Source organism: Seriola dumerili, unplaced genomic scaffold, assembly GCF_002260705.1.
Source record: "Seriola dumerili isolate Sdu_G_001 unplaced genomic scaffold, Sdu_1.0 BDQW01000036.1, whole genome shotgun sequence".
In the NCBI taxonomy this organism is placed as follows: Eukaryota; Metazoa; Chordata; class Actinopteri; order Carangiformes; family Carangidae; genus Seriola; species Seriola dumerili.
In genome coordinates, this window is record NW_019174291.1 from 624249 (window position 1) to 644676 (window position 20428).

At 40.7% G+C, this 20428-nt stretch overlaps 1 protein-coding gene across 1 annotated transcript in view; it reads left to right on the forward strand.

The window, feature by feature from the left end:
- Positions 1 to 10864, forward strand: part of LOC111216943 (echinoderm microtubule-associated protein-like 2) — a 30805-nt gene extending 19941 nt beyond the window's left edge. Inside the window, exons 5-22 of the mRNA XM_022738607.1 lie at positions 369 to 397; positions 1231 to 1360; positions 1805 to 1954; positions 2888 to 2957; positions 3210 to 3320; positions 3467 to 3562; positions 3770 to 3904; positions 4128 to 4227; positions 4665 to 4819; positions 4944 to 5069; positions 5383 to 5514; positions 5686 to 5753; positions 6427 to 6515; positions 6629 to 6726; positions 6970 to 7057; positions 7223 to 7318; positions 7731 to 7861; positions 9111 to 10864. Of these exons, the coding sequence (XP_022594328.1) occupies positions 369 to 397; positions 1231 to 1360; positions 1805 to 1954; positions 2888 to 2957; positions 3210 to 3320; positions 3467 to 3562; positions 3770 to 3904; positions 4128 to 4227; positions 4665 to 4819; positions 4944 to 5069; positions 5383 to 5514; positions 5686 to 5753; positions 6427 to 6515; positions 6629 to 6726; positions 6970 to 7057; positions 7223 to 7318; positions 7731 to 7861; positions 9111 to 9236 (1930 nt within the window). The 3' untranslated portion in view covers positions 9237 to 10864. The remainder of the gene's footprint in view (positions 1 to 368; positions 398 to 1230; positions 1361 to 1804; positions 1955 to 2887; positions 2958 to 3209; positions 3321 to 3466; positions 3563 to 3769; positions 3905 to 4127; positions 4228 to 4664; positions 4820 to 4943; positions 5070 to 5382; positions 5515 to 5685; positions 5754 to 6426; positions 6516 to 6628; positions 6727 to 6969; positions 7058 to 7222; positions 7319 to 7730; positions 7862 to 9110) is intronic.
- Positions 10865 to 20428: the final 9564 nt, after the last annotated feature.

The following is a 20428-nucleotide window of genomic DNA, read 5'->3' on the forward strand; positions in this document are numbered from 1 at the left end:
ACAAGAGTTGCAGATGAGAGCTGGCTTCCGGGCCTATGATGCATGGTCTGTGTGTTCTTGCTGACTGAACTCTGAAGCCCTTCCACAGATGTTCCTGATGTTCAGTTGCAGTAAAGCTGAGCGGTGCGGGTTGCAGCATGTAGAACAGAGAATAAATAATTCAGAATCTTATAGGAAGACCTGATGTTATGGAACAAAGTCGCAGGAGCTTCACTGAATACTGATATATTCTGTGTGTATTGTTTGATGTTCTTACGTCATCTTTTTTTTTTCCCACTATGGATGACAGAGCCTGAAACGTCTTCTGCTGCAGATCAAACTTCACAGGACACATTTGATTAATTTTTCTTTTTTTTTTCTGTTTTCAGCAAATCCAAAGAATGCACCTTCAATGCAGGTAAGAAAGGTTTTCACCCCTCTGACGCTCTGTGATTTGTGTGTAATTTAAGACTCGAGTAGTTATTATGTCTCACCCTCTGATTACTGTCACACTGCAGCCTCTCGTGTGTGCTACTCGATTAACCCTCAGGAGTCCTTGATGCACTCGGGAAGGATTTTTGTTGACATTTTGAACCAGTAGATATTTCTCATTAGAAATGCTGAAGATCCCTCTTTAACAGAATCGTCTCATTTTTAATTGGAAAAATCTTCAGGAGAAGCACAAAAATCTGCAGCTAAATTTCTAAAGCATCCATATTGATTAAAGATTAGTGAAGGGTTGGCTTTGTAGACCCGAGTTGTGTCTGTTTATGGATTATCTGATGATTACAACAAACAAAGTTTTCCTCTGTGTCCTCTTTTTTTCTGCTTGGTTTCACGGGGGAATGCTAACAAGCTATGTTCCAGAAAACGAGCAAATGTCAGAGATTTAAGAGAAAGTTTACAAAGCTGTAGTCTGTAAAACTGGCAGGATTTCAGCACTGTTTATACCGTGGACATTATAAATCTGTGATGATCACAAGATTTTTTGGAGCACACATTGATCCTTTAGCTTCTCTCAACAACCTCAGTTAGTGATTCTTAAAATAAGGCCTCTCGGCTGCTGTTTGGATTTTCAGGAAAATGAAGCCACAGGATTAGATGAAAGAGGATGGAAGTCAAGTCTGTCTCACAAACTCTCTCAACTTTCAGTTAATGCAGTTCTGTCATTTTCTTAAGAGACACGTTTACTGTCGTCTCTTTGTTCTGTCTTTTCCACTTGTCCCTGAATCTTGAGTTTTGTTCCCCCAGAGGACGGCTACGTGAGGATGTTCCTCCGAGGTCGTCCTGTCACCATGCACATCCCCGACCAGCAGAGGGAGAGCTACAGCATCGACCACAAGGCGGCGCTCCCTGACCGCAAGCTCAAGCTGCAGTGGGTGTATCCTTCACACTGGGAGAGGGATCTGGACTGAGTGAATGAATTGAGGATAAATTGGAGTAATGAATGAGTTATCATCCATTTTAGCATAAAAGCAAAATCAATTGACAAATCAGTGGATGGCTAAATTTAAAAAAGTTAAAACCTGGAAAGCTGATTGAAAGTGGTTATTTGCAGTTAATTTTAATAGAATCTTTAATTTTCTTATTTCTCCACTTGAAGTGTTTCTGTAAAGTCTGTTTTCTGGGAGGTGCAGCTCTGAACCTTAAATAGCACTATTGGCTTTTTATATGTTGTTAATCTGGAATCTGCAGAAGGAGAATAAGCTTCAGTCCCTGCGAGTCATCTTCGTAAAGAAAAAGCATCAACTAAACTTCTAAATAAGAATATCATGTGTTCTTGTTTGGTGGTTCTGTCTTGTTCCTTAACTTAAGCGTGGCCCAGGTACGGCTACCGCGGTCGTGACTGCCGCTCCAACCTCTACCTGCTGCCCACAGGAGAGATCGTCTACTTCAACGCCTCCGTGGTGGTGCTGTACAACACGGAGGAGCAGCAGCAGAGACACTACCTGGGCCACAACGATGATGTCAAATGGTGAGAAGACAGCAGGCTGATAATGGCTGTCCTCCAAGTATTTGATTTTATATATATATATATATACATATGTGTGTGTGTGTGTGTGTGTGTGTGCGTGCGTGTGTGTGTGTGTAGATTTCTAAATATACAGTACCACAGCCTTGCTGAAAGATTTCCCCTCCACATCCTGTGTGTGTGCAGCCCATGTGTTTAAACAGAGAAGTGACTCTCATGATATTGAGATGTTGATATTGTTGAAGCATTCAAATGCTTCATGAAATTCTTCTCTATCCATCTACCACATGATTTCCTACACAACACTTCTTCTGTTATTCAGTCAAACCTGAAGCTCACATATTTCACAGCCGACAGGTTCATCAGAAGCTTCTTCACACTGACTGTGTTTATCATTAATGTCAGTTCTGGTTTACTTAATGACATCCTGAATGAGCTCTGTGACTGGAGCCACTGGGATGTAAACAAACTCAATCCCCCCGGGGCATGCTGGGAAAGCTCCTCATCTCTGCAGGGAAACAATTGTGGTCTCCTCTCCCACGCCGTCATACTGAGTCCTTCTCTTGTTCTGGCTGTGAAAAGGATCCAGTGTTGACTACTGTAGTGTTTTGATGTTGTGTTTTTAGTTTAGAAAGACAATGTCATAATAGGTTTTTGAAAACATATTTGAGGCTTCCCGTTTTATAATGTCAATTCCTTGAACTTCTTTGTCCATATAAGTCATATGCTAAAAAAGTGTCTGTCAAGGAAACAGCAGCAAATGATGTTACATCCTGAAACCGGCATGCAGTGTTTCTGCTTTCCTAGTGATGCCTTCACTTGCATTGTGTTTTAATCCGAAGCTCCTCTGGGCTTTTACACCTTTTACCATACAAGCCAGAAACGGGAGAAAGAGAAAATGAAAATGATGTTATAATTTATGTTTTCTCTTCATAGCCTGAGTGTGCACCCGGACATGGTTACCATAGCAACGGGGCAAGTGGCTGGAAACTCTAAAGATGGAAAGGTACAGTGAAAATAGAGATACAGTTTAAATTATATTTAAATGGATAGGAAATGTTAAAAAATGTTTTTTTAAATTTTAAATTTGATGTAAAATTCCTAATAGAACTCATCTTGTGCTTTAGCATTAGTAAGGAGTTTAATAATATGACATGGAGGAAATTTTTTCAAGACATTTTTGTTCCCATGAGTCAAATGAGTTCGTCTAACTCAATGTTTCTCTGTCTGGTTTGACCTCTGTCACTTTCCTGCTCAGCTGCTGGCTCCCCATGTTCGTGTTTGGGATTCTGTGAGTCTCAACACGCTGCATGTGCTCGGGATGGGAGTGTGTGACAGAGCAGTCACATGCGTAGCTTTCTCCAAGTCGGTAAGCAGCTTCACGTCCTGTGGCGTTTACTGAGGGTGTGACACTGTGCAAAGTTCAGTCAAGTACTGACGCTGTGATTTACAAATGAGTTCTAGTTTTAATAAACACATCTTAATGTAGATGTAACTACTTATTGTTGTCTTCAGAACGGCGGCACCTACCTCTGCGCCGTGGACGATGCCAACGATCACATCCTGTCGGTCTGGAACTGGCAGAAGGAGAAGCAACTGGCTGAAGTCAAGGTATCCTGAACCTTGACCTTTGACCACCCGAGCCTTATCCCATTTACACAGCTCTATTATTATTCATGCTACTTCCTGGTTTGAAAGTTTAATTGCCAAATAGTATGGATCACCAGAATGGACAAAAAGGTTGTAATATTACAAGTTCTCTTCAGAGTGAATCTGGTAGAGATTCATGCCGTGTCTTCACTCCTCCTGTCTGTGCAGTGCTCCAATGACTCTGTACTGGCTGCTGTGTTTCATCCCATGGACGCCAACGTGATCGTCACCTGTGGAAAATCTCACATCAACTTCTGGACCATGGAGGGCAACACTCTGACCAAGAGACAGGGCCTGTTCGAGGTATAGCCATGATAACAGCTGCTCTGCGCTCCACAAATATAACACACCCTCCCACCTCAAATGAATCTCATTAAACCTCACTGTGATGAAGATACATGTGTTATTTGATTAAGTACACTCAGCCAAAACAAACAGTCTAGTCTGCAACAGCCTCGCACTAAATCCCATCATCTCTCTCTCTCTCTCTCTCTCTCTCTCTCTCTCTCTCTCTCTCTCTCTGTAGAAACACGAGAAACCAAAGTATGTGTTGTGTGTGGCGTTTGCTGAGAATGGAGATGCCATTACAGGAGACTCCAGTGGAAACATCTACGTCTGGGCCAAAGGTAAAATCTAATCTAAACTGAGCCCAACCCTTTGTGCAAGATATTAAGAAATTAAATCTCTCAACACTAAAAGCTTGGCTGCTTACTGTGGTATGAAAATGTTAATGCAGAGGTGGCATTCATGTGAGAACATGATTGGATTTTTGAAAAGCAACCAGTAAAGATGCAGGAAACTAAAACCAATTTGTAAGTTATGGATCATTACTGAAAGGTAGCTGTAAAACATGTTGCCCTCTGTAGCTAAATCCAACTATAAGCGTTTATGTTTGCAGAGCAGGTCATTAATTCCATCATGATATTGACTCCAAGGTAGAAAATTGTTCTCTGGGTTCATCATCAAGTGATGCAAATGTACAGTTTAATTTGTTTCTCACATATTGAAAAGTGTGAAGGATCCAACAGAGGCGGGCATCTTCTGTTTGTCTCCTGATGGACAGGTGGTAACCGCATCAGCCAGGTGGTGTCCGGGGCCCACGAGGGCGGGATTTTCTCAATATGTGTCCTGAAGGACGGCACCATGGTGTCTGGAGGAGGGAAGGACCGCAAGGTGGTGCTGTGGGACCACGACTACAGGAAACAGGCTGAGATGGAGGTAAGAGCACTGAACTGTCCTGTGCATATAAAAGGCACGGTCAGAGAATAATCCTGCAGAGAGAGAGAAGTCTTCTCTTACTTACAGCCTGTGTGTGTGTCTGTGTGTGTGTGTCTCTCCCCAGGTGGGTGAGTCGTTCGGTCCAGTTCGGGCTCTGGCTGAAGGAAAACCAGGAGAGCTGTTTGTTGGAACCACCAAGAATGCCATCATCAGAGCTGCCTTCCCTGATACATTAACTCCTGTTGTACAGGTACACATACACACACACACACACACACACACACACACACACACACACACACACACACACACACACACACAATTTACCTGTTCTGGTATAATAAGAGTACACAAGGATATAATTTTTTTTGTCACTAAATATCTTCAGTATTTCCAGAAGGGAGATAAGTTGTTTCCACCGTATGTCTTCTTCTCTAACACACTCTTGTTGTCTGCTTCCACTCAGACGTCTAGTATTATGTTTTGGGAAATGCAAATAGATGCTAAATGTGTACACACAGCAGCCTCAGGATGTATTGAATAAGACGTGCAATGTGTTACAGGGTCACACAGATGAGCTTTGGGGGCTGGATGTTCATCCCTCCATGGAGCAGTTCGTCACCTGCTCCCAGGACAAACAGGTTCACCTCTGGGACACCAACTCCCATCAGCCCCTCTGGAGCAAGACTATTGATGTAAGGAGGAATAGGATGATAGGATTTAACATCAGGATGTTAAGCACTGACTTTACAGCACCTGAATACAAAAAATAATTGAATCAGAGAAGACACTTCTGTCTTTAATAATAAGAGTAATGAGTTAGATCAACTGGTTGATCCTCTGCTCTGCTCCCCTCGCTGCTCCAGGATCCAGGGAGGTCTGCAGGTTTCCATCCCAGCGGGGCTGTTCTGGCAGTGGGGACCATGACTGGAAGGTCGGCCTCTCAGCTGACATTTTGTTCCCACAGTTACATTTCAGAAACTAAACACTAACAATTCAACAGCAATTCACAACATCTGGAACAACTGTTACACAAGACGACAACTAATCCATTTCTTAGAACACTAATCCTGTGAAACACATTATTAAAAAATGAGTAAGGAGGTACTTCAATTCAAAAATTCAACTTATGAAAGAACACTACTTCAACTTACTGTATGTAGTTGTGGCAACTGCTCTAATAACAATTATTTAATAATAAAACATCAATCAGAACTAATTAACTAACAGAGGCATCAGTAGGTTGTTTTAATTGTTTTCTGTGTTTTGTTTAATTTAGTTTTCTTCTTTTTTATTGATAGTGATTTTAATTATTGTTTTATTTGTTGTTTTTGTGGGTGGACCTCAAGAAAACTAGCGACCACTGTGTGGAAGCTAGTGGGAATCCAAATAAAGAAATGAATGGATGCAGAAAGAAAGATAAATCGGTTAATTAATATATTTGTTGATCAACAGAAAAACTAAGAAACAGTAACTTGAGTAATTTATTAAGCAAAGATTACACATTCACAGTTTCCATCTCTTCAAATGGGATGGACGTGATGGATTGTGATGGACATTTTCACAGATTTCTTGTGTGTGTGTGTGTGTGTGTGTGTGTGTTGCAGGTGGTTGGTGCTGGACACTGACACCCGGGATCTTGTTTCTATGCACACAGATGGCAATGAAATCATCTCCAACGTCAAGTACTCTCCAGGTAAAACATCACCTGTTCACATCACTGAGCCAAATCCATAAAACACTTGATTATCTCTACTGCATCATCTCTGCCAGCAGCACCGTTAACGATGTTGACCTTGTGCCTTTTAGATGGTAACTTCCTGGCTGTCGCTTCCCATGACAATTTTGTTTACATCTATGCTGTGACGGAGAATGGCCGAAAGTACAGCCGTGTGGGGAAATGCACTGTAAGTGTACTTTCCTAAAATAACAACCTTCTTTCACAATTCATATCTCGGCTGTCTGGAAAAAAAAATATTTATTTAAAGCGGGACCAGCTATTTTTCTCTTTATGCACAACTCTATTACATAACTGGGGTTGAAAGATGAATAGTTTTTTTTTTGTTATTGTTTATTGTTAAACTTCACTTGAAGTAGGAAATAAAAGTTAGATGCAGAAAATCTGACCTCTTCTGCTCCCTCCTCCCCAGGGTCACTCCAGCTTCGTCACCCACCTGGACTGGTCGACAGACAGCCAGTACCTCGTCACCAACTCAGGAGACTACGAGATCCTCTTCTGTAAGCCCCCCCCCCCCCTTCCTCTGCCTCTTCACACTCACTTAGGGCTGAACGATATGCAAAAAAAAAAAAATATGTAAACTCACATCACTCATGTTACAAAGATAGAAAAAATGTGAAAGTGACATTTTGGCTGTGTGTGTTTTGTCTTTGTTTTTTTCTCAGGGGAGGCATCCAGTGGTAAACATGTGACCAACATGGACACGGTGCGCAACCTGGAGTGGGCCACTTACACCTGCACTCTGGCCTTCAGTACCTTCGGTAGGTTGATAAATCTCACTTTTATCCATCTGAAGCCTGTGAACCCACCTCAGGTCCAGAGTGAACAACAGGTGAATTATCAGATTCATGTAGTTTTATATTCTGTGTGTTTTAGGGTTAGTTGGCAGATGTTTGATAGTTTTTTAACTTCTAACACTTTGGTATTTTGTAATGTTTACCAAACTGAAAAGACTCTAGCGTTCTCTGGACTGAGTATCCACCCGTGGCTTTTGGAAGATAGTTTTGTCTACTGTTTAAATTTCTGACTTGTCATTTCTGTTGGTGAAGTGTCAATATTGACCGTTTGATCAAACCGCTGCACGACGATTTGAATTTTACTGCAGCCTGTTTGTCTTTCTCACACTTTCACTAACTCTCTCTCTCTCTCTCTCTCTCCGTCTGTCTCTCTCAGGAATTTGGCCAGATGGAGCAGACGGCACAGACATCAACGCCGTGTGCAGGTCACATGACGGATCCCTGCTGGCCTCTGCTGATGACTTTGGCAAAGTGCACTTGTTCTCCTTTCCCTGTTCTCAGCCAAGGGTCAGTCATGTTCACCCACAGTTACACTCTGTTAGCGTATCAGCATCAGTGCCTGTGTGTCTGCATGCACACATCACGTTTGTATTGTCATGTTTATGTCCTGAAGCTTTCCAGCAACTCATCTCTCCACTGCTTTTAGGGTTTGCTGCGTTGTGACCTTTTACTCCTCAGAGCTGAGCAGCCACACTGCTCTTCTCTGACCACACTGTGATTACGTATTTATGAACACTGTAAAACACACTGAAAGCTCAGCAGAAATAACATAACACTCAACCGCAAGGCTTTCGGTGTGGCATCACCACCAGACCTATAATGCCCCCAATTTCTACCAGGTGTTTATTTTGTGCTCACAAACGAGTGCTGTTGACTTTTTTTCTTTCTTTTTTGCAAGTTCTTCAAGTTTAAACGTTAGACTTTTAAACTGGAGTTGTAAACGTAATTGTCCATTCAGACAAGCTGGCTACCATTATCACAGAAACTGCAGAAAGCTACAGCAGCTGCAAATGGTTACAACATGTTGGTATTTTAAGCACTCAGAATTAACTCATCGTAAAAGTTTTACGCACATTTAGCGACTAAAACCAGAAGCAAGTAATAGTTTTACTTCATGAAAAACTGAGACTGATTCAAAAATTAACTGTGTACATATGTTTTCTTAAAATTCTGTCACTGTCAAAGGCTTCAATATCACTGCCCAGCCTGCAGGTCATGAGGAGGAGTCAAGGTCATAAGATGATTCATAGGTTAACCTGATGACGAGGTTACATGTAGATAAAACTCCTATTGACACAGTTACATGTTTTAAATTATTTGACCAAAAAACTAATTAGAGAAATACTAAACTTTTAAGATTTTATAAACGTGATCCCCGCGCGTCTGTGGCTCAGGACGTTGAGTGGATCGTCCACTATTCGTAAAGTCGGTTCAATTCGATTCCCGGCTCCTCCACTCTGCATTTCGAAGTGTCCTTGGGCCAGATACTGAGCCCCAAGTTGCCCTCAGTGTTTCACTGGTGCGTGAGTGTGTGTGGAAAAGATGCTGTATGAATGTGTGTGTGAACGGGTGAATGTGGCCTCCATTGTAAAGCGCTTCGAGTGGTCGATAAGACTAGAAAACCGCCATATTAGCGCGGTCCATTTACCGTTTACCATTTACCCATGCTAAGTGCAACACCTTAACAGCTGATCTGTTGTTTTTGTCTTCACTCAATACTTTGTTACTTTACTATGTGCTCCGCTCAAATTTATAGGCTCCGAGCCACGAGTGCAGTGGCCACAGCAGTCACGTGACCAACGTTGCCTTCCTGCACGACGACAGCCACCTGATCTCCACCGGCGGGAAAGATACCAGCGTCCTGCAGTGGGTGGTCGCCTAGGCAACACTATCAGCCCACATCTCTAATCCCCCACAGGCGGGGACCAGCATCCTCCCTGACCCCTGTCACCTCTTCACTGTTTAATCATCCTGCCAGCAGGGGGCAGCACCTCCTCCGTGCCCCCTGGAAATTACAAAACCACACTCACAACTTGACCGGGCCACACACCACACAAGATGAGATAATGAGTATCACTGTAATAAATGGAATATTATTTAGTGTCCAGCTGTTTGTAATAGAATGTAGAGAAAATGACTTGTTGCCATGCAGGAAGTGAATCCTAATTGTTCCCCCAAAAAAAATCAACTACTGTAACACCAACTGAGCTGGAAGCTGCTGCTGGTGACACACAGTAAACCTATGATTTTAGCATTACTACTAACTGTGCCTAAACTGTATTTATCTTAACCCCTTTTAACTGGAATTCCACCTATTTTATAGGACTGATGTGTTTGCAGGCTTGAGCTCCTTAATTGCAAATCATGTGCACTTTACAGTTTTGTTGACCTTTTTTGAATGCATGCTACATTGTTAGGGTTTACATTTATACTTTTGGGTTTAATAGGGTATTTTTCCTTCAGCTATTGGTTTCCATTCATTTTCATGAAGTATGAAAATCAATCTGCAAACTCTTGAAATGAGTCTGACTAGGAAATACAGTATTGATTCTCTGTGATTCATTACACAACTAAAATATTTTAAAATATATTTTCATATCACTGAATCCATGGAACCAATGGATTATTGCAATAAAAAATACACCTACATATATATAAGACAACAGCTTGGTGTGCAGAATAGTGAGCTGTAGTGTAAAGTATACTTGATTTGAAATAACCAGGTGAAAACATGGGCCCTTTAATGGCTGCGCTCCAGGAGAATGTAGTAGATAGTTGTCAACAAGCACTGCTCTTTCCAGAAGCAAACAGTGACTTCAAGTAAACCCTCAAAACCATGTGCAGACATGTTGTGAAACAGAATGTAGCCTTGTCAAGGTGTGATATTCCTGTGCATGAGCTTTAAGAAAGAGTGATGTCTGTTTGGAGGAAGTAACTGACCTGTCGTGGGGCAAAGGAAGATTGTATTAGAATTCCTAAAATAGGTGGTGTTCCCCTTTTAAAATACTTACTATTACCCCATTGCCTTCTTATACTACACTTTTCCATCCCTCAGCCTCATTTCCAAACTCTTAAGGTGCAGATTGTTATTATCACAGACTGTAAAATGGTACGAAGTGGCTGTTTTGTCTCCCCCCGACCCCCACCCGGGCTGCTGCGTTTCCCCCCATCCCCCACCCGGGCTGCCGTGTTTCTGATTGTACTACTACTGTAACTGTGCTGAGAAGGCACTAGATGGCGCTACAATACAAGAGAATGAGCATGACTGAGGCTGTCCTCCTGTAGATGCTGTTAATGTTGCAAAGGTCTCTAGAGTAAAAATATATATTATGCAGTATATCCGAGTGGCTGTGTTATTTTAATATTTAACTGTAACAATGATGGATGTTATTACTGTTCTTGTGGCACTTTTAGCGATTGACAGAAGGGTAATGTTGGCTACTGTGCTGTAGAAGTGAGCTTGAGCTGTGCTTTGCCTTCTGTTTTGTTAATAAAGTTTTTACCCAAGTACAACTGAGGGGAGGCTCTTTTTTTGTTCCTATAAATTAGCTAGAAAAAGGATAAGAGATACCCTCATCACAAGGGATGATCCTGGTAGAATCAAGGTAAAAATATTCATGAATATACATATACAATAGTCTTTATCTATTACATCTTTATCATGTGTTGCTGTATATAATAAATCATCTGCTCAATTCAACAGCATAACATTTGTTATTATTCCCATACAGAAATGTAATATATGACACATGCAGTGTGTCCCTATATCAAGAGTGATGTTGCCATATATGTCACCTATTAGGGAATATATATCATTCTCAGATATATACATACACGCACATGTACGCTAAGTTTATAACAGTTATATGTTTATAACATGAAATATCCATAGTAAAACCTCTATATGTACATATATTAATAATATCTATATGATGCATTTTATATGGTGTAAAATGTTGTCACTATATGTTAATGATATATAGCAAATTTATATATGAAAGTTTTTTTTTTTTGAAAACCTACATATAAAAAATCTTTATGTTTATACATGTTTTTCTTATTACCAGGGCGCACGCAACAATTTCTCATTCATTTTAAACATATTCTCACATTCTAGGAAAGTGGTCCCAAACGTTTGGACTCTAGTGTATATTAGATCAACATATATTGACAAGCTTTGGGCTATATACTGTATATCTTTTTGTAAAGTCTACAATATAAGCATGCATACATAAACATACATAATTGTACATGAAATTGTTCCCATTTCTAATAGGTTTCATATATATAATTTTCACATAAATATTTTTATTTTATATGCACATATATTTCACATTTCACTATATGTGTATATATTACATTTGTGTATGGGTTAATACAAAATATTTTGTGGTAAATTAAGAGTAAAGAGAGGAACCAGGGAGGCTGTTATGGTGACAGTTGTATTGTACATGTGAGTGAGTCTGTTTGTGTCCAAAGGTTCAAGTACCCAGATCACACAGTGTTAACTGGAGTGAGTTGATAGTAAACGAGAACTCTCTCTCACCTCTCTAAACAACATCATACACCTGACCTGGAGTTTTGCTGAGTGACCTGCAACAGGAGCCTGCTGTTCCGTGAAGACACCTCCTCCCTGTTTCCATAAATAAGAGGCTCTACCTGGATCAGACTGACAATATGTTGTGTATTTACTGCATACTATTGTGAGATGGGGAAAAAAAAAACTTTCACCTACAGTCAAAAGTCAAAAAGGAATAAATCTAGGGAAAGCCAGCAGTTTCAAACTAACTGTTGAAAAGCAGCTGAAATATGATTTTATTCAGAAGTGGTGTAGTGAGCTGCAGAGAGTGTGTGTTGAATTTAAACATGACTTTAAATTAGCACTAGTGTTACGGACGTTTCAGGGTTAGAAACATCAAACCATAGAAGATGTAACAGCTTGGATAAGAATCAGATACTGCTACTTTTGAAATTGCAACCATCTAGGATCAGAGTATCACATTTTCTTTTAATGTAAGAATACAAGTATCAACTTTAATCTCAACCTCCCATCTACATCTCTACATCAATGCCTCATCGACTTTCATTACAGTTGTATCAGTTACATATAAATTAGACGTCCTCTTGAAGGATGTTTATACTGATCAGGGTCTAATGTCAATAAAAATGTTTATGAATATAAATTTGTAATTTTCTTATCTTGTTTTTTTTTTAACATAACATGATAACAACATGCAAACAGAAGCATATATGTATTCAGTACATAAATTATTAATGGCTTTATTATATAATGTAGACAGGTGGTGCATTGAGCTCAGTGTTCCTGCACTTTTGTTGATTTATGTACATGAGATTCTTCAATACATAATTCAAATATTTTTTTATTTGTCTTTATGTTGTTTCTCTGTGGGCCTTTTCTCCACTCCGCCATCCTTCTATTCACATGATCCAGCAGTGGATCATGTGAATAGAAACCATGAGGAGTTCTCACACACACACACACACACACACACACACACACACTCACACACTGTACTCTCTGACCTTCTACAGAAGTCACCGAGATCTCTTTGTACAGCAGCCCATAGACCAGAATGCATTGCAACATGTTGCATTTTAAGCTGTTTTCTCTTCATTGCGCTCTCCATCCACACACATTAAAATTTAACAAATGTCGGCAGGTCCTCTGGGGATGGCTGAAAGGCATTCTGGAAAATATCAGTAATCAAGGATTCAAACAGAGGAAGATTATGGTCAATTACAAATTCATCCCAAACAGTGAGTGCATTATACACAGACCTACTGTGTAGCTGATGTGATGATATGTCGGAGTAGGAGAAGATGGGGGGGAGTCAAATGCAAGAGGGAGGATTCCAGTGTTTATCCAGTGTCAGGTCACGCTGGTGTTGTGGTCATGATGGCCTGATGTTGTCTGTCAATACCTCTTAGTGTGAAGATGAGGAGCTGGAAGAGGAGGGAGCCACTATAGATCCTCCCAACACCAACGTCACAGACGCTCAGGAGGTTCTGTAGATGGACTGATACTTTAAGACACTGCAGCACAACCTCAACAGGATGTAAAACAGCTTCAGGCACTCAGTTCTCGTGTCACGTTCAAGTGCATTTCATATTGATCCGCATTGGTGTGTACAGACTAATCACAAAGCAAACGTTAGCAAGTCCACACAGAGTCAATGGAGAGACACAAGAGGACAAAAATGAAGAGAATTTGCCTTCGTCGAGGTGAAAACTTCCACATGAGCTGAAAATGTTTCAGCTTGTGTAAAAAAACATCTTTAATGGAAATTTATTGTGGGCAAATAATTTTACACGTCATGTAGGAGCCATGTATGATTTCAGAGAGGAATGAATTTTGTAGGTTTGTGATGGTTTATATTTTGGTGTTGTTATTCATTAATCCTTGTGATATATCAGTTATTAATGTCATTTATTATTGTACGATTGACAGCTGGATCACATGGACATTGGTGGCGACATTTGTAGTTGATACAAGCACCTGTCCACCTGTGTGTGTATTTTGCACTGGCAGTGAATTTTTTTTTTGGAAGTGTGAGACAAAGCAAAGACCCGACCCCGACCTTTCAGTGACTTTTAGCCTGTTTCATGAAGTCACTACATAGCATATTGATGAATTATTTTTTTAATTATTCATTCATTCATGGGGCATATTCTGTATAATTTCTCATAAAAAATATTTACATCACATTGTCTTATTATTGTCCAGTATAGACTTCTGTAGCTTCATAGCTTTTCCATTCCAAATAAACAAGAATTTGTCTCGGGCACTTCTGGGAGTTTTACAGGACGCAGGGACAACATGGACATCACAAGGACAAAAGGACTTCCCATACAGTACAAAGGAAGAGCGTGAGACATATGATACCCTAAACTTTAACACAATAAACATCGACCTTTAGGACAAGGGTGACGCAGAGGACATGGAGGAGGAGGAGGAGGAGGCAGTGCGAAGGCCTCCTACAGGACACTAACACTTCTCAGAGGTGGAAGATAACCATGTTACCAGTGTGTTGGCATTTAGAAGGTAACTGTACTGAGTCTTAAATCTCTCCTGAAGGGCAGGGTCACGCACAGCGCAGGGAGTAACCGGAAATAACGGAGCCAGGAGCAGACACTCTTCAAAGTGTTAAAAACCTGTGTTAATGATTTTTTATTGATATCATCAGTCACTTTGTCCTCCTTGTTGTTTTTTTTTTATTCGTACTACTCTGTGCAGCAGGTGTAATGAGCTTTATCTTTTCTTATCTTGGCAGGAGATTTCACAGCAACATCAGCTGATCACAGTTAAAGCCACATTTATCCTCCCATGTTTCCTTTAGCTTCATTCACAAGGTACATGACTGATGTTTAAATGATGTCATTTAATTATGGGTAAATCAGAAAGAGAGGTGACCTCAAGTTTAGGTGCAGAGTACATTTACTCATCGGGAGGATACTTGCATTTTATATATAGTATTTTGATTTTGATCAATTTTATACCAGCTGTTCAAAGACAAATATTGTGCTTTTTACTCAACTATATCTATCTGACAGGTTCTCTATCATTATAGAGTTACTACTAGCTACAATCACAACACTGTGATTTCTTGCAGATTTGCAGGCAGTTGGAGATATTAGGTGCATTTCCATTGACCTGCTTAATGCGCATTTTGAAACTGCAAACTTAAAAAAGAGTAATGGAAACAAGTGAATTTAGGAAAAACTGTAAAATGTTCCAAAAAAAAAAATGCTTTCAGACTATTGGACAAAGCAATATTTTGCAAAATTGAAATGAAAACACACTTTTCGCATTCAAGTGGTGGCGCCTGCCGTATCATGCCCCAGGGAGGTCACGTTTAATTGGAATGATATTGTGAGAGAAGGTGATGCTTGAACACTTTGAATGATCGCCCTGTGATGTAGGAGCCAAACCAGAGCGGACACCCAGCTGGGACAGGCTGGACAGCAGAATTTGGTGCAGTGTTAAAAGCTTGACAGAGGAGGGGTGAACTTTATTCACAGGAGGTTTCGTATGTACACAGATTGACCTCTCGGCACTGAGTGCGGCCCACCTCTGTTGTCATTGGTCAGCATAATAAGGATAATGCACCAATCTGTTCTTATGAAGCCTATTTGTAAAATTCATCTGGAGTGTTAAAAGCTGCCATCAGCTCCAATAAGATGAGAACTGATGGCTGGATGTCAATTTTAAGCGGCAGTGTTTTCCAGGATTCAGTGAGTGTCAGTGTGTTAATATACGACTGTCTGGCAAAGCAGGGATGAACTTAGATTTATTGACAGCGAACTGGCAGTTCTCCAAACCAGCAGAGGCAGTTTGTGTTGCTGAAGATCAGGTTGGTTTGGTTATTTTCCCAACAGGGAATTTTACAGTTCAGCCTCATCTCGTCCAATCACACCAACAACCTTTGGTTTTTTAGAGCAGTGGTTCTCTAATGTTTTCAAATCAAGGATCCAAAAGTGACACAAATTAGAACGACAGACCCCCATAAGATTTCTGCTTGTTTGAAACCCATGAACAATATAGTCATACATTCTATCATTGTGTTTCTTATGGATGGAATTATTATGGGAATAAATTATTTTCCTTTTTTCTTTTTTTCACCCACTTTGACACTCACTGTTTTGGAAAACAACCAGAAGCAGCAGCATCATCACCATCATCATCAGCAGCAGCAGCAGCATCATCATCATCAGCAGCAGCAGCAGCAGCAGCATCATCATCATCATCATCATCATCATCATCAGCAGCAGCAGCAGCAGCAGCAGCAGCAGCAGCAGCATCATCACCATCATCATCAGCAGCAGCAGCATCATCATCATCATCATCATCATCAGCAGCAGCAGCAGCAGCAGCAGCAGCAGCAGCAGCAGCATCATCACCATCATCATCAGCAGCAGCAGCAGCAGCGCGTTCCACTGTCTCCTCACCTTTCATACAATTGATGATTGATGGGAGATTTCTTGTAAACAAATGTTCAACCACATTCCCGTCAGAGACCAAACAGCTTCAGCACTGGAGAGAAGCACACCATCTGGAACTGTTTCTAGGCTTGCATCCAGCCATGATGCTCCCTCAGACAATCAAATACAACATTAAATATATCATCGTCTGAGGGTAGTTTTTGTTCCACAGAAAATACACTGATCTAAGCTTATTACAATTCATGATCTGGACAGTTTCTTTTTCCCAGAAGACGACTCAGAAAAACGGAATTAGTGGCCTCTGTTGGGTCGCTGCGTGTAGTTTGACTGCATGCAGTGACCCTGCAGTTTGAAACCAGATTATTTTCATTGATATGACCTTTGAATGCATCTTAATATATTTTGAAATACATCTAGATGACAGAGAGAATATTTAACATCTTTGCTTGATAATTCAATGATTATCAAAATAGTTGATTGATTTTCTGCCAGTTAACTCAATCACTCAGCAGCCAGTGAGGGCTGAGGGCTGGAGACTTTTATTTTGACAGTACTGTAGATGGTGATAATGTTTTGGAGTGGATGCGATTTAGCTGGAGATGAAAGATCAATCAACATTTTGTGCCAAACACTGAAGAGCGGGAATTTAGCTTGGCACCACGGTGAGGTGGATTTAATGCAAATCAGTCAAGACGTGGGCTGTAATTTATTGATTTTCAATGAAGGAGAGCAGTCTGCTCTCGTTAGCATTGTCTTCACCGAGGCAACAGGAGGATGGAGTACACCTCACATTAGAGACGATTAATACAGTTTCTCTCTGCTGGGACCAACAGAGTAACAGTATATTTGGCGTAAACCTGCTCAGTGGAGGGGGGGTGGACTGATGGGGAGATAAAGCAGCAGAAATGAAGATGAATAAATGCCAGTCGTGCTAATTTCAAATGATCATCCAATGAGCCAAAGCTATTTTTTTGTAACTTATATTGTAACTGTGAAGTTTTCACAGTTTCCATTCCTATTTTGTCTGATGGGAAAGACTTCAGAAAGAAAAAACACAGCTGATTGTGATTTTTTTTCTGATGGGAGACGAGTCATGAGAACAGAAAACAGTTGGAGTTGTTCTCAGAGACACTTAATCAAATAACACAGGATGGAAGGTTCTGACAGTCTGGGGTCTCAACCACAAAATGTACAACCCTGAGGCACACACACACACACACACGTGCGCACAAACACACACACCATAGCGATGGTTATAACTATTCCCGTGAGGCTCACTCACTGACATAACGCATTCCCTAGTCCCATCCCCTCCTCTGAACCATCATAACTGAATGCCGAACCTCTACCCTAACCCCCTAACCTGAACCTAACCCTGACCCTAACGCCAAGTCTCAACCCTCAAAAAAAGGGGTCTCCACCCGCAGGGTTCTCATCATGTCCCCACTGGAGTAATAACCCTGCAGTAGGCTTGGTCCCTCAGTACTGACTAGATAGGTAAGTATAAGTATATTATTTCAGACTATAAGTGTTCTCATTGTTCAATTTTTTCACAAAAGTTATTCATTTATTTATTTTTACCTACAGCGATTTTTTCAGTAAACACAAACTTTGCAGTGGAGTGTGTGGAAGCTTTCTTCTCTTGACATACATGAGATAAATATGTTTGTGTGTATATCCTGTATCTGTTTTTTTTTTGTGCTACACAGTCTGCTGCCCACCATTTTCACTTCTTATGAAATGAAAATGAAATTAAAGCCTCCTCCACAGCGCTGCAGATAAACCCTGTGACACCTAGTTTGTGTTTAGAGCTTCTACATGTTCTTATTTCATCCATTTTTTAGTAAACACAGGATGTCTGATGTTCCTGTCGGATGAGTGTTGAGTTGACCGTGACCATGTGTGTATTCCTTCAAAGGTCATAATGAGGATTTAGATTTTTGTATCAACAAACGGGATACCACGTAATACCTCTGATTCACAGCTTTCTTTTTTTTTTACTAACAATACTTAGTGTTGTTATTTCAAAAGAGAACACATTTTTTTAAAATATTTCCGCTTTAGTGTTTTTCCACTGTTTCAGCGGGGTTTGGTGCAGGGGACTGACAATGACGACAGATGGTGAAGTTGTGATTTGATCCAGGTAAATAGCACAAACACTACTGAGTTAAAAACAAGAAGTGATACTGACTGCAGATTAAAATCAAAGATAACAATGCAATTTAACATGGTTAAACATTTTTAAAAATGGCCTTCTATTCATGTCTTTGGTTAACCACAAACAGTCACAGTGACGAAGAAACAAGGACAATGTACGTATGTAACCGCCTGAATTCAGCTTCTGCAAAATAACATTGCTCATGAAATTCCAAGTCTGGATCTTATATCCTGCTCTGTGGGAGGTTTATTAGCACCTCACATATTGAACCTCTGCACCGTACCACAGTTTATCATCGGTGCTCATGTTGCAGTTTAGTGAATACACCGCAGCGTCTGCCAAGATGTTGTGTTTGGAATAATGCAAACACCAATTAATATTCCAGACACAGTTTCATAACAAGATCAGAGAGTTTAAAAGTTTAAAAGGAGTTTAAAACTGTATATTAAAATGTATATTTTCTGCAAGTGTATTTAGTAGGCTACCTACTGTGTGTACTACTGTATCCATTCAGAAGCAATAAACTCAGGTTTCTAGCTATTCTGGCTCAGGATCAGGACGATAATTAACTATGTACTTTTAGTATCATTCATATATTTTTATTACAAGGTTTTTAATATTGTTCAATTACCCAACAAGGAACAATTTGAATTCTCGAGGGTGACAGTTAAAGAAACTAATATCAGAAAGGTAAAAGACTAAGTAAACCCCATCACAGCAGCACAAAAGACTACTGAGACATTGTCTCACTGCTCATGACTGAGCACCTCTGTTTAGATAATATGTGACATTTTATATAATGAAATACCAAGCCAACACTGAAAATGAAAGGCCTCGCCATCAGCTAGCTAACATTAGCTAAACTGTAAGTGAGTTAGAAACTAGCTAATATTAGTTAGCCACTGCTACTTACATTTTCCTACATGTGCCACCCATGGGAGCAAAAACTTGAGGTGAGCCGCTGATGAAGTGAGGCGGGCAGAGGAGATGCTCAGCTAACATCGAGGTTAAGAAATGGTACAGTCCGCTTGTACAGACACTTGGGGTGTCTGAAGTTGTACAAGATTCTTCCAGGCATGAATATAGGCAATATATTGTAATATTTACAACCCCCCCCCCCCCCCCCCCCGTAATCCGAACCCGGCTTCTGTTGTAGTTGAATCAGTAACTACATGCTTTGTCATGCTTTGCTTGGATGTAGATGCAAATGTTGATTCCACTCGGTAACATATTCATTGCATTTTTTGGAAAAAGAAAATGTGGACATTGGCTAACTGTGATTTTTTTTTCTCCCAAAAGCAACACAGATTCTCAGCCACAATTTTGTGAAAGTAAAAGTTGCATCATGTGGCTTACAGCGTAAAGGCAACATTCAGCCTCACCTCATGAACCTGACCCTCATGTAATATGTGGCTGCGCTTTGCATGATAAGTTTACAGATAATTAGCATGAACAATATGTTTTTCTTTGTGAAAGGGGCCGCAGAGAGGAAGAGCACAGAGAGAAAGAAAACAGATAGACAGATGGAGACATCTGAGGAGAGGGCGGGGTAAAAAGTCAGAAAAAGGGAGTGGAGGAAAGGAGGAGCACAGGGAGAAGGTCAAGAATGTAGATAGTGTCTAACAGTCTATTCTCCGTTCCCCCAGGGTGTCTGAGCTGCTGTCGACGGCCTGTTGAGCAACGTGTTGATGTACGGGGCGTTGCTGAATAACAGCGGTTTGTCTGCCGGTCGTCCTGCAGAGGGGAAAGAAACCGGCATGAGAATCGTTTTATGTGCAGCAGGTTTCCATTGGCCGCTGTTACAAAAGCACATTAGAGCAACAGAGCACTTGTCCACCAGTGTTAACTGCTATGTGAGCTTCAGCTGTAGCAATGGAGGCAGGTGCAGATCACATTTGCAACGTTTAAAATTAGGGCACTGAATGTTTATGTTTTCGCGACTGTTGGCAGGAATC